Source organism: Anopheles ziemanni, chromosome 3 (genome assembly GCF_943734765.1).
Source record: "Anopheles ziemanni chromosome 3, idAnoZiCoDA_A2_x.2, whole genome shotgun sequence".
In the NCBI taxonomy this organism is placed as follows: domain Eukaryota; kingdom Metazoa; phylum Arthropoda; class Insecta; order Diptera; family Culicidae; genus Anopheles; species Anopheles ziemanni.
In genome coordinates, this window is record NC_080706.1 from 86643158 (window position 1) to 86656816 (window position 13659).

A 13659-nucleotide genomic window follows, 5' to 3' on the forward strand; every position below is an offset into this window, starting at 1 on the left:
ATTCAGCATTAAACATGGTGAGGTTCACCTGTACGACAACCAGGGCATCTTCGTGATGAAGCTGCACATACAGTGTGCGTGGTAGATAAGTAAAAGGCCGTATTGTTAAAACAAATTCGCCACGGGAGGAGCTGGAAATCACGGGTGCCCATCTAGCTGGACGACATCATCAAGGGTCACCGAACGTGAAGGAGCATCTCGTGCAGTTGCGCGTCAAATCGCTGTTCGACACGGAGGACCTGCTGGCGCACGTCGGGATAGCCGAGGTGAAGCAGTTCATTGAGGATAACCCACACCCGCGGCTGTCGAGACTGCTGGCGGAGGCATCGCTGAAGAAAATAAGTAACGGCGTTCTCGTGCTTTAGCTCTAAGGGAACATTTGCCATCTATTCACCGAGGCCATAGAAACTGAGAATGAAGGTTTGTTAAGATTGAACCACAATTAACCGTCCTAAGCGCGGATAGTTGAAACTAACCCAGGAACATACCTTTCGGACATTTTGGTTAAATACTATCAACCCATGTTGCTTGTTTCAGGTTGCACATAACTGCGAATTAATTGCCCAATACATTACTAGTCCTTACAGTAACTAACATTAATTACATATACATTAGAGGGGGGCAACCTTCCTAAAGGCTTTCGGGTTCTTGTCAATAGGGACAAGCCTACCGTGTGTAGGATTTCAATGTAGCTTACCTCGGTCAGCTTACAAACTATAGTGCGTTCATTATGGCTCTGTCATCACGTGGCGTGGTCTTGCGAGGCCTGCCACCTGCCCTGCGTGACTCGGTGGTGCCCTGCTCAGCGACCCGCTTGAACAAATGAGGTATCTTTCTCGACTGATCAACCGAATTCGTTACTGTAATACACATTCTTTTGACATGATTTTAATTCTGAATCGATTCATTCTTTCATGTTTTGCTTCTAACGTATAAAATATATCGCGTGCCATGGTAAATTTACATTCACTAGAGCGTTTTTGAAGCCTTTTCCAGCTTCTTTTAATCATTTTCACTATTTCACAATCAGTACCTATACTGTTATCGAAAAGAAAATGAAAGTAGCTTATGAACTACTAAATGGAAAGGACTTTTCCTACAAATAATTTTATCTAAAAATTGTCTTATTTCCCTTCTGCCGTAGGTTTCAAATGCTTTGCGTTTCATGAAATCTTTAACACCGGTAACATTTTGATTCGAATAAAACCAAAGAGCAGCAAAGTACTCTGCAAACAACCTGTGATTGAAGATCGGTGTGTTGGTTTTTGCAACCGCCAATGATCAATTTTTAACATTTTGCATGTAGCGTAATGCAGTATCGTCAATAATTTCTTGATATCCTCTTCTACAAAACTGTTCATCATGTTTAGATGTAAAACGGACAGCTCGCACCCTTTCATGGTGTGTAATGAGATTATTTCTTCTTCTAAATCAATGCAATGTTTTACCAATGGCCTCAACAACTTTACTCCCATCGATAAAAACGAGGTAACTGTTATGTCTTGCAGAATGTCTTCTAAAATTTTAAAATCAATACCACATGTCCTTGCTTGTTTTGAAACATCTTCACTGTGGCTTCTAATTCGTTTCTCAAAACATAGAAAAGCGTACGATTCGAAAAACGATAGTATTTCAAATACGGCATTCTTGTTATCTGACGCGATTTCGTCAAATTCATTCAACTAAACAAGGATTTCTTTGTTGTTAAACCTATGTACGAATATTAATTCCTCAGGCGAAACGATGAATATGGTAATCATTTCTTTGTAAGTTATTCCAATCTACGTGACTACGAATAGAATCAACCATACTACTGCCAGAAGGGTATTCTGTAACTAACGTTTTAACATCTTACTTACTAATCGTAAACAGTGCATTTTTATCGATGAAAGGTCTTCCCACGTGATGGTCAGCTAAGCAACTCGACACGGTATGGATTATGATCGGTATGGACAGCTTCTGCTGATAGGCTGCACCAGCAAGATAGTCTGATTCCTAGATTTCTTTGTTTTTCAGAAGCACCATCATTGGAGTACTTTCAATCTTACTCCTTTTCTCCATATGCTTTGCTAGAATCGCTCTTATAAAACGTTCCAAAATTACCGGCACTGTCGTTCGTTGGCGATGCGTTTGCTAAGAGTATTGGTTGGGAGATTGCTTCATTTAAACCTTTCTTCTTTCAATTTAAATTGCCAGCATTCACTTCTCTTGACTCTTACAAACCATCGTCCTTAAGATTTGATTCCGATGAAGTTAAGTGTTGTTCGAAGAATGCTTCATTATCATCGTTGTGGTGATTTTTTTTATCGAAACATTCTTTCCATTCCAACGTTTCGTTTAAACCTTCAGCTCCAGGATTTTGAAGTCTGTAAAGAGATTTTTGGAAACTTAGTTAATCGTCTACAATTATAAAATGTAAAATAGGTGGTATGTGGGCGGTATGCAGGATAGTATTAGCTTCGATTGATATATCTTTTTCCAAAACTAGACTTCGACAAACGACTTTTTCCGAAACGAATTGATTTATAAGCATTTTAATTAATAAATTCATTGAGCAAGTTTAAAGTAGCAAGTAGCTTAAAACAGCAAGCAGCAAGCAGTATGGAGCATAAAACAGCAAGCCGCATGCGAATTGACAAAATAAAAACTGCGCCCTGGAGAATTGTAAATTTTATGTAAATGTAAATGTAAATTTTATTTGTTATGGTATAACGGACGTTGAACGATGTAAATATTTTACACTTTTTACGGCAGGAAAACCAAACGTGTTGGTATGATGGATGATTTTATAAATTTTCGAAAAAATCACCAAATAATTAAGCACAATTCGCGTGCGAAACAAGTAGAATTTTACCCGGCATAGCTTAGAACCTCTATGCCTCTATTTCTTAATAAGATGTACCCGTTTTCCTATAAAAAATAAACACTTCCCAATAAATTTTTGTAACGTTCAAATATATCTGGAGCCGCGACAGCCGAGCGATAGTGACGGTGTGGGTTCGCATCCCGACTGAGACCGGACCCACCCTCGTACGAAAGGACTGTCTATTCACGTACCCAAACGGAAAAATGCTAGTGAGCATTACCAAGCCGATCGTTATAAAAAGAAGAAGATTGTTCTTACGGTTGAGGACCTACGATGTCATGGGCGGAAGCAGAGGGAGAGGAGAGACAAAACTACTGATGTAGAGGCCCTACCCCTCTTAATCTTTTTCTTCGTTCAACTTAATCTTTTTCTTCCCTTCCTTAAGGACTACGGTATTACCTTGAGGTATATAAACAGCTATATGGAAATCCCCATTTGTTTTAAGCAACTAGCAACGAAGAGAAGGAGGTAGAAACAATCGAGCGGTAAAAGGACGTGATACAGGAAGTAATTTCTTCTTGCTGGCAACGCAGACACTTTGAGCTCGCCGTGGTTTACCATGAAATTTCAGCATTAAGCAAAATGGACGTATTTCTATGATAGCCCTTGATGATGTCCAGTCTCAGAAAACGGTACAGCACGGGATAGCGACGAGGAAAGGTAGCGCTGGGACGAGCGCACCTCCTCCAAGCTATCCAGCAAAATGGCGTTCCCAGCGGGTCGTAGCTTAGATGTAGCACAAGAGGCAAACTGTCCTCAAGCCATAAAGAAGATGGGGAATACGAGCGAAAATTTAGAAAATTACAATCATTTAACGAATTTAAGCATGAATAAACTTTCTTTGCTTCTACTTACATTGCACATGAAATAATCTCCGATGGTCACGATCTTCCTGAGAGCAGGTTGTGGGAAAATGATGTACCCGACGATCTTCCTTTAGAAATATCTGCGTCCGACGTTGCCACTTTCGGCATTGGTTCGTTGATTCAACGAAAGAATTGTCTCAATGTGTGTCCAGCTTGTCTTGGATCGCTGAATAACGCCAACTTCACACTTGTTTCACTCCTTTGTCACTCGTTAGTTAATACACTTGAACTGGAAGCAAGCTGAAACTATCTCAGATTCGGAAATACAGCCAACAGATAAGCGATACAAATTATGTTAGATAAGAAGCAACGTTCTGGTCCTATGTCCACGCGTCGTCATCACTATTTGTTGCGATCTAGCTCACCGACATGGACGCTGGATCAACAGTTGCCGCTTACCAGAAGGCTACCCCAGCATTTAGCTCGCTGATATGCCCGATGTAGTCTTTGTAAATGCTGCTTACATCGCCCTCGCTGGACCGACCAAGTAGCATTTTATTTTCCTCAATAGTTCCTCGAGTTGGTTTTGGATTTGATGCAGATGATGCTTGGATTTTGATTGCAGATGATATCCGCGAAATTCCACATGGTTACATGGTCATAAGTGATTTTTTCTGATATCACTTCCGGCTGCATTCCGGAAATGCAAAACACTTAGGCCTGTTGGTGCTCACGCTGATGTTGAAGATTTTTCTATAATCTTTGCTAAGTGAACTGCTCACCGCGGTGGTACGATTGGAAAAGAAAGATCACTTGTAAAAACTATAGTGACAGTCCAAAAAACGGCTTAACCAAGGTAGGTTCTGTGAGAGGTGGACGCATAGCCTCGTCGTGACAGCCATAGTGAAATTGATTTTTGACATTTGTTCTGATTTTTGTTTATTAAAAAAAGCTCTCATCGCTGGTCAAAGCTTTACGCAAACACATGCGTTTTTCATCTGTCAAACTAACACAGCTTTCTGCTCCAAGTAATACTTTAACTTTTAAAAATCCCCATTAAAAAGAGCATACAATCTCGTTAAAATGTGCTAGGAACAATATTTACTATTGACATATAAAAACGCAAGAGTCTGCGGCAAGAATCAAACTTGTTTGTAGTATTTTTTGGGGCCACAAGATGCTTTATATCGGTGCTAAATATAAAAGGTGTTATGCACTTAAACCATCCTTGGAAGCGCAATAGCGTGAAGCATCCACCAAAGGAAGATAGCCGAATATCAAAGGAAACATGCAAACATTTACCATGGTTAAAGTAGAGCCTAACGAATTCTGAACTATGTCTTGATGAATCAACAATATTTAGAACAAGGTTCCAAAAGATAGAATGTTTATTTACGATGCAATATAATACACAATTTGAGTTTGGAAAACAAAACTTTCAACTTCCTCTATTACTCCGAAATGTGATAAAAATGAAAATTCGAATCCAGACGTTTTGGTCACCCGACCCGACCCTGACGTTACTATGTGTTGTGGACAGATCACTTAAGTCTCTCAACTGCTCGAATTAAGCGACAGGATCGAGATGACAGGATCGAGATGCCAAGGAGGACCACGTGCTGTGCTTCGGGCGCATGGGCGCAGCCATCGCGATATCGTTCGGGCGCAGCCATTGCGATCGTGTCTCGGGAGATCGATGACACGGAGCGGCGAGCAGATCATCGCTGACTACCAAAGGGCACGCACCAAAAAGCACGCTAAGAGTATTCGTCCCTAGTGTCGTGTGTTAAGGTCTTATTTATTATTTTAATGTGTCGAAATATATGTTAAGTTTTAAAGTGTAGACCAGTTGTGTTTCACTAGGCGACGTGCAAGGAAAACAATATATCACACGAACTAAAGAACACAAAACTATGTGTATGAAAAATATAAAAGAACGTTGTAAACCTTCGAACTTATTAACCCTAGGTTACTTATTTCGAATCCAACAACCACTTTTGCAGATAAATTAACTAAATATTGGGGAGTTCGCAGACCCGCAGAGCCTAGACGAATACGAAATGCCAAGTGTCATACCAATAATCCAAGAAATTGCCCATTGTGCGGACTGTATGTCAACAGATTGTTTGACATCTGCCTTCATATCAAAACAAACAATTCGGCAGAAGTCTTCCGATCAAAATAGACGGCCGGTGGAAAACATCTCTGATTCCCATGCCTGCTAGGCTCTTTTTCTGACGAAATTTTAGTGCCAGTGGCCGATTTAAGTATGGGATCTCAGCAACGAACGTGCCCTTTAAATCTGCTCCCGTTCGAGGTACGGTAGGCACCCTAGACGGCTATTTATTGAAGTGAAATTTTAGCTTCATGTGCTCTCGTTCTAGGTGCTGTGCAAAATATTCGACCAGCTTGACCTGCGGAGTGTTAAAAGTGCGTCCCTTACCTGTCAACGCTGGGAGCAGATAATCTTTTCGAATCACTATATCAAACGGTTTACCCTATACGTTGCTTGCTCAGGGCGCAGCATTTCTTCGTCAACATCAACCACGTACGGCATGGCTAAGCGATCCCTATTTGTTCTACTTGTTTGAACCAATAGCTCTTCTTTCTTCGTCTGTTCTTTTCCAACAGCGGCAAACACGAGATGAAACATTTAGCCCGCCTGATAAAAGCCTCCAAACGTTGCTATCCCAATCTGACGCTCGAGTTCGATCGGCGGAGCGAATTTACGGACCACGCATTTCACATGCTGTTCGAGAGCTTAAGCTGCCAAAAGCTGGACCATTTGGTCGTCCTAAAGCTGGTGCTGAAGGCGGACCCGGACCTGATGGTGATGATGGTCGTCAATGCCGTGCCGGAAATGAGCCGCCTGGCCGCGCTTCACATCACGCTCGGCTGTGGATACGGGGTCGCGATGAGTCAGCCCGAGTTCCACTTGCATCTGAAAAGTGCCTCCTTGCGGCATCTGGAGCTGAAAGCATTCTTGCCGGACTCGATGAACCTACCTTCGCTGAAGTCGCTCGAAGTGTCCCTTCATCTGAAGGCCGACATGATCTACGGCCACTCGTTGCGCCAACGAGATGAAATGCCGTACAGCCTGCAGCTGGAACGTCTCGAAGAGCTGACGTTCAGCCAGCCTCCGTCGTGCGTCAAATGGCATCCGTCGGCGCAAAAGACCAACCGACCGGGGTACAAGTTTCGCTTCTACCAGCAACTGACGGGGCTCAAAAAGTTACACCTGTTCGAGAACAAGACGCCCGAAAACATCTTCCTGGCGATTTGCGATTCGTGTACCTGCCTCACGGAGTTGTGGATCGAAGGGCTACAAATTCTCGATCCGAACGCTCCCCGCCACCTAACAAAGCTTCCCTTTCTACGCCGGCTGACAGTTAACGAGTTCATCGCACCGTCACGGATATCGTTCCAGTCCGCCCACCTGCCCAACCTGGAGCACCTCCAGCTCGGTAGAGGCACGTTTGCTTACGACTCCTTCCGGGTGCTCGGTACCGTCAAGTCACTCCAGCTGCAGGTAACGGTGAAGAACATCGAGGAATCGATGCGTGCGATCGCGCAACACATGCACAATCTGACGGTGCTGAGCTTGAACCTCGACGCCATGCCTGACTGCGACCCGCTCGTCGTGCTACAATCGCTGCATCTGCTAACGACAGTCCGGGAGTTGGTGTTGGAGGGCGGTTTTTTCCATCAGTACACGTACCAACCTCCCAACGCAAAGCCCATGCCGGAGCTACAGAAACTTCGCTTTCGCGACTGTCGGATGCATTCGCGGGAACTTCCCTGGCTAAGCCGTATGTTCCCCAATCTGACGGTGCTCGATATGCGCCAATGTCAATTTCTCTAGATTTACTGCAACAAACTCTACTGTATGGGATGTGATGGACGCCGAGCTGTGTCCGATAATGTGATGTTACAATATCGATTGTAGGTAACTAAATGTATGCGCTGTGCTTATTTAAATTGTATTGTTGAAAGTTACATATTTGCGAAAATAAAATATGAGCTGTCATTTTAACCAAATCATTCGGATTATGGTCAATCTATCGTTATTGTTTAAAATACTTAACGGCTTTTTCTCAAATGGAAATTAATTAACTATTAAATTAACTATTCATTCTGAGACACACGTTGATGATTAAAAACACAGATGTAACCGTTAGTTATGTAGTTTATTTTTTAACCATAGCTCCAAGAATGATACAATTCGAACCGATAAGCGCTCGCTTTTTGTTCCCGTGGGGATTGTTTGTTTCTTCTTACCGTTAAATATGCGTCTAATAATATATGTTTTGCATAGTTATTATTATTCGGTGTGTTCTTCAACCGTTTACGGTTCAGTGTACGGTGCGGCACGTGATTTGGCTCGGGATAAATAAACATATTCGGGTACGAGAGGAGACTTTTCCACCGAAGGCTGCAATCTAAAACAAAAGAAAAGCCTCAAAAAACATCCACCGATCCTGGGAGGGCTTGTGTTTGGAGAAACAAATTCGTACGCTGCTTCAGTGGAAAAGCAGGAATGGGGCACATTCAAAACGAAACAAGCATGTAACCGTTTCTACCGCATGAAGAATGCTGCGCGTGATTTTCGTTCTTAACTCTTCAGCTTTGAGACGATGATGCCGGTCACGACGAGACCTATTATCACAGCGATTATCAACAGTATCAGCACCTTGCGCCGGTACCGATTTTGATACTCGGATGCCGTCTTCAGTTCCTCGGCACCGCTTTCCACGTTGTCCGCCGTTCGGCCGATCGAGTTTTCGATTGTATCTAGGTGGTGGAGAAATGAATATGAAATAGATATAAACCGAGAAGATATGGTAACGAAGTAGTCGTGAAAACGAACCTATCACTTCACTCTGTTGCGTGGTGATGCTGCTCAGCTCCTTCATTATATGGTTCACGTCCAGTACGTTTGCTTCGATCTCCCGGAAACGTTGCTCCCGCTCGAGTAGCATTTCCTGCTCGAACTGTAAGCTCTGCTGAATTTGCTTCTGTCGCTGCAACAGCTCGGCCGATGATGTACTGATTTCCCCGCCGACGGACGAGGCCGACTGATCGTCCAGCTGGGACGCGTTCACCAAAAACACTTGCTTCATCTTGGCCATTATACTCTGTGCGAGGAAGCAGACATGAAGAGTTATCATCACCAGCAGCGTTGATTTTTTTTTTTGCGAACGGAATGTCTCGGGGTGTAATACCTGTTGGCTTTTGGAGTAAAACTGAACCACTTGCTTGAAGTCGGACGTGAGCTTCTCCACCTGCAGCTTCTGTTGCTTGTCGCCACCACGCACCACCACCGTGAGCCGCTGGAGGTCCTTCGTGGTCGTAGCAATACGCTGATTCGTCCCCGATTGGATGTCATTGCTGAGAAAGAAAAAAAAGAAAATTTGAGTCATAATAAATTCCTTCCACAGCAACCTTCGAACTCACATCTTATCCCGCAGGGACTGATTGTCCTTTGCCGTGCCGAGCGTGCGGTTCGCCTTCTCCAGAAACTGCCAGCTCTGCTTGACGAAGATCGTGTTGGCTGCGATCGACTCGCTGAGCGAAATGAACTCGGTCGGGCTGAAGCCCCCGAAGTTCCCGTCCGACGTGGTCGCCGTGCTGCTCATCGCACCGTAGTCCCTGGCCTGGCCGAGTCCGCGTGGCAATCCGAGTCCCTCTCTCGACATTCCGGTCGTCTGGCGAAGCGCTTGGTCGGTCGACGTCGACGGGTGGGGCACACTGTGCACAAGATGTGATTTGATATGATCAGTCAAAACCCGTATCTACTTGAACACAGGTTGTCCCCCTAGCCATACGGGGATGACCAAACCGATTCTAACAGGGTTAAATAGAGCGATGCGCTGGCCGTTCTTCGACGGAGGGCGGGACCACTTCTTCCGTTGGCAATATCCCGTGCGAGCAATGTTTCAAAAGTGAGTAAATGTGACAAAGGAAATGAGATAAGAGCCAACAAAAAACGATCGTCAAAACGATCGCGCTGGGTGACTAATGCATGATGATGTTTTTTGTCGCTTTACGCGAACGAAACCGGTGGATTATGATCCTTATCAAAACACGACCACAATGTACGATGGGCGGGTTGGAATTTTGATTGAACCTACTCGGGCGTACTCGCCTACCGTATTATCACCAAAACGAAACGAAACCTTTCCGTGGCAGGCTGCGTGAAGAGTATTTTTCATCAACCGGAAACGAACGTCATCAGCCCCGGGGGAAAGAAATCGTATTCCTTATTGTTCCTCCACATCCGAGCCTTGGGAAGGAAGCCTTACTCATCCGTCGAGTTTCTTTTTTCATGATTCGCTGGAAATTGTCGTCACGACACAGCGGAATTTATCCTTCGCTCACTCAACTTACCAGACACTGTGTCCACCAGTCGAGCAAAGGCGACAATGCAGTCGTCCAGTGGGCTTTTACTTGAAATTCCACTCCCACAGCTTATACTAGAGTATGTCGGTAACCCTTTAAAATTGTTGTAATTTAGCAACCGAACGACGCAAAATAAACTTTCCTCTGCTCGGAGGTCAGTGCTTTTCTGACAACCAAACACATCTGTGACAGCTGATTGTCGGAGTCATATGACTTCATCACTTGGGGGACGTACAGTTTGAACTGTTTTTTTTTTACTTTCGGTTGAAAGTGCTGAACCTAGCGAACCCCGTGCAAGAACGGTTATAATCAGAAAACAATAGGTTCATCCTTGGGACACTACAATAAACTGATTACAATTTGTGGTACAATTATTATATATATTATTTTAATAATTTTTCTTGAGACAACCTCATACATTGTGGCACAAATTTCACGGAATCGAATACACCGTTCCAAAAGTGGCAGTCTTTCGAATTCGATAGGTGCAACCAAGATCTACCAACTCTACAAACAGCTGTGGGCAACGGAACGCTACATACAGTATATGGTAGAAGTTGTGATACATTAATTGTTTGCTAACAAATGAATTTATTGGTTTAAATGACTTGAATTAAGTCCATCTTGTGTTAGCATCTGTTGGTTCCAAACCACCTGCTTTACTAATTTAAAATGTCAATTAGAATAAAGGCCCATATTTGAGCCAATCTGTAATAAATATTTAACCACAAACAATTATCAATCACAGTCGTATTTATTCAATTTGAGTGTTCTTTTAATATGTTCATACAGGGCGTTAAACTAAATCCACCTCTCTGATAGTATGGAAAAAAAAATCGGATAAAATTACTTGAGTTTTATGTTTTCTATTTTGAGATTATGATTCGAAGAAGATTGATAATATGGGTTTTCATCTTGACCTATTACAATATACTAGTTCTGATTCCAACAACATATTTTGATTCTGCAGTGTTACCAGAATACCTTCCCCGAATCGAGGGAAGTAAAAGTGGTGCTCAACTTATTATCCGAACTGTTGCCAGGCGCGAAAATGTTGCAATTTTCCCTTTTTTCGCAAAAGCAAGGAGAGATTTGCTCAAGAAGTTCACCAGCCGGAAGGCAACCGGCTGCATCGCGTATGCATGCGATGACCCCAAAATTGGTGGCCAACTGAACTGTTGATAATTGTAATCGGTATCACCAGGCGCACCGGATTGTGACGAATCAACAAAACGGAAGTCCGAGTAGTTTGGTCGTATTTTCATAGGTGCGTGGTGTGTTTTTTTTGTCTGCGGAATTATTATGATGAAGGTATGGCATTATAATCCGCAGTTGATCAAGTAGGCTTTTTTTAACGTGCAAAGCTAGTCGCACAGAAGAAAGTGAAACACTGCCAACGACTTTTTGAAGGTGTTTTACGGAAATTTTTTTGGGTATACGCTCCTCAGACCTCAGACGCTGGTTTGCATTTTCATCACGGTGGCTAAACAGGGTTCAAAATAAATCCACAAATCAACATTACGATCACTTAGAGTTTGTTGCAGAAAGCCTACATAAACAAAACGTTTCATTTGTGTTAATTTCTCAGAACCCTGTATGGTTTTGCCGAGACATTTTTTTTTAAAGAAAACGTTATTTGCACTGCACTGCATGCATTTGCCAGAGAATGGAGCACACATTGAACGATCGTTGGCGATCCGGCCCGTAGGCATGGCAACCGCGAAGAAACAAATCTTTTCCTTGCATGAACCAACAAAGAGACACACAGAGGGAGAGAGAGAGAGAGAGAGGAGTTTTACTGAAAAACGCGCCGCCCCAAGAGAGCGCGACTCCACAACAAACCCCGAGTGGGGCCATTTTCCGCCTTTTGGGGAGCCGCTGCTGGTAAAGGAAAAGGCCGGCATCGCGAAGCTCTCCGGTCTCGGAATGCGTGTGCACGTTCCGCGTTCTGGTGCGCGGTTCATGCCAGGTGAAGACGCGATCGCCCATTCAGTCTTGCAAACGGTGGCAAACGCGCAACAACGACAGGAGGCTGAGTCATTCCGTGGAACATAACGCGCACACGTACACACACACACACACGGCACTGTTTGCCGGGAGATTTGTGTGCGGAAGGAAAACGCTAATCAGTGCAAGCGGTGGCTTTTCCGTTTTCCTGCCAAAATCAGTTTGTGAGTTTCCACAAATGTTACTACCTTCTCCCTGAGTGTTAGTGTTTCCTTTTGCCTGACTCGGTTCCCAGTGATCAATTCAAGTTACTACCAACGTTGTTGTGATCATTTCAATGTTCAAACGATTGCTACCCCTCTTGCCTTCCGGCATTCCACACGCACCTGTGACGCATGCGTGAGTGCAGGGAAATCAAATATCTCAACAACAACAACAACAAAAATTATGTGCAAACTGCTGGTGGTTGATTAACGGGTTTCGCTTTTCGTAAATCCATTTCCCGGCCAATCGGGGGGCGAAGGCGTATTGAAAACTGTGACGAAAGTGTATTTTTTTCGCCTCCGAACCCCGTTGTCCCGTCCGAAGGTGATAATTTTGTGCGTGTGTATGTAGGTATCATTCCGTGAAGAAACGGTCCATCCCCGAAAGCCTTGGAACTGTTCCTGGACGGGGGAATCGGGCCCAACTCCTACGGCTGGAGGCCCCAAATGCTCTCCCAGGCCTAATTATTGGACGATAAGCGTGTAACCTGACCGACAATCCGACCGTTCGCGTACAACACTACGTGTGTGTGTGCCGAAATGTATGTGCGATTTGTGTTTGTGCGTATGTGCGCCTACTAAGCGGTATTTTCCTGTCAGGGCCTTTCCTTCCATATAGCAAACATTAAACCTTCAAAGTCAGGTTTCGTTACTTAACCTCTACGTACTTTGATTCACTGGAAAGGACTTGACCCGCCGGCCACTTCCGGCCTTTTCCGGTCAATTGGTGGTTGCGCTTCCCCCGGTGTCACAAGGTCCCCGCACTGAGGTGAGCTTTATACGATCCCTTCTTAGGACTTGCTTGCGACACGACGCTTCTTGAGGAAACCAAACAAACTCACCAAACGTACCAGGGATACGGTCAATTCCATTAAGGGCTTCCTTAATCCCCTCCGATCTTGCACTTGCGTACTTTACGGGACAGGAACAACACGGTCATGGAAAGGATCCCCTGAAACGATATGCAAGGGGGGGTACGTGTGTAGGTCAGTAATAATGTTTCGCTCTTTCTTCTTGATAGGCGTGTGGTTTAATGTGAAGCAACGAGAATATTGTGTTTGTGCATTTATACGGAAGTTTATTTGTTTAAGTCTGGTGCATGCAAAGGACATCCGAAACAAAACATCCCATTAGCAATCCGCGCAGCCTGATTGAATGTCGCTGAGAAAACTGTAAAAGCAATCACGATCTTCACGACACGCGGTAAGTGAAGAATTTGCAATTGTATTGCGTATGGTTTTCAATTTATTTTGGTTATTTTGTTATATTTTTAAAGTACCTGTCATATCGATTCGATATGTGTAACGTGAAACACATGAACGTGATTAAACTTTGACAATTGAAACAAAAAGAAAAGTTCATTGGGATTCGATCGAAT

At 43.9% G+C, this 13659-nt stretch overlaps 2 protein-coding genes across 3 annotated transcripts; one reads left to right on the forward strand and one right to left on the reverse strand.

The window, feature by feature from the left end:
• The first annotated feature begins 5848 nt into the window (after nucleotides 1-5848).
• On the forward strand, nucleotides 5849-7690 carry LOC131287347 (uncharacterized). Its single transcript, XM_058316389.1, has 3 exons — nucleotides 5849-5989; nucleotides 6057-6220; nucleotides 6304-7690. The coding sequence occupies exons 1-3, from the start codon at nucleotides 5942-5944 to the stop codon at nucleotides 7532-7534; spliced, it is 1443 nt and encodes a 480-aa protein (XP_058172372.1). The 5' UTR covers nucleotides 5849-5941; the 3' UTR covers nucleotides 7535-7690.
• Nucleotides 7691-7850: 160 nt separating this feature from the next.
• Nucleotides 7851-10231, reverse strand: LOC131287252 (syntaxin-12). Of its 2 annotated transcripts, none has more exons than XM_058316285.1 (5): nucleotides 10060-10231; nucleotides 9127-9420; nucleotides 8895-9060; nucleotides 8540-8807; nucleotides 7851-8463 (listed from the first exon to the last, which is right to left on the reverse strand). In XM_058316285.1, exons 2-5 carry the CDS (start codon nucleotides 9366-9368, stop codon nucleotides 8285-8287), a joined length of 855 nt encoding a protein of 284 aa, XP_058172268.1. In that variant the 5' UTR covers nucleotides 9369-9420; nucleotides 10060-10231; the 3' UTR covers nucleotides 7851-8284. The 2 variants fall into 2 exon arrangements, with proteins under 2 accessions (XP_058172268.1, XP_058172269.1); XM_058316286.1 differs by lacking the exon at nucleotides 10060-10231 and adding an exon at nucleotides 9522-9555.
• Nucleotides 10232-13659: the final 3428 nt, after the last annotated feature.

What these genes read in the sequence shown, in the direction of transcription:
- LOC131287347 (XM_058316389.1), top strand. Translation starts at nt 5,942, where the DNA reads ATGGGATCTCAGCAACGAACGTGCCCTTTAAATCTGCTCCCGTTCGAG. An exon ending in TAAATCTGCTCCCGTTCGAG is followed by an intron (nt 5,990 to 6,056) that starts GTACGGTAGGCA and finishes CTCTCGTTCTAG; the next exon opens with GTGCTGTGCAAAATATTCGA. An exon ending in TCTTCGTCAACATCAACCAC is followed by an intron (nt 6,221 to 6,303) that starts GTACGGCATGGC and finishes CTTTTCCAACAG; the next exon opens with CGGCAAACACGAGATGAAAC.
- LOC131287252 (XM_058316285.1), bottom strand. Translation starts at nt 9,368, where the DNA reads ATGTCGAGAGAGGGACTCGGATTGCCACGCGGACTCGGCCAGGCCAGG. An exon ending in TTTACTCCAAAAGCCAACAG is followed by an intron (nt 8,808 to 8,894) that starts GTATTACACCCC and finishes TTCCTCGCACAG; the next exon opens with AGTATAATGGCCAAGATGAA. An exon ending in GCAACAGAGTGAAGTGATAG is followed by an intron (nt 8,464 to 8,539) that starts GTTCGTTTTCAC and finishes TCCACCACCTAG; the next exon opens with ATACAATCGAAAACTCGATC.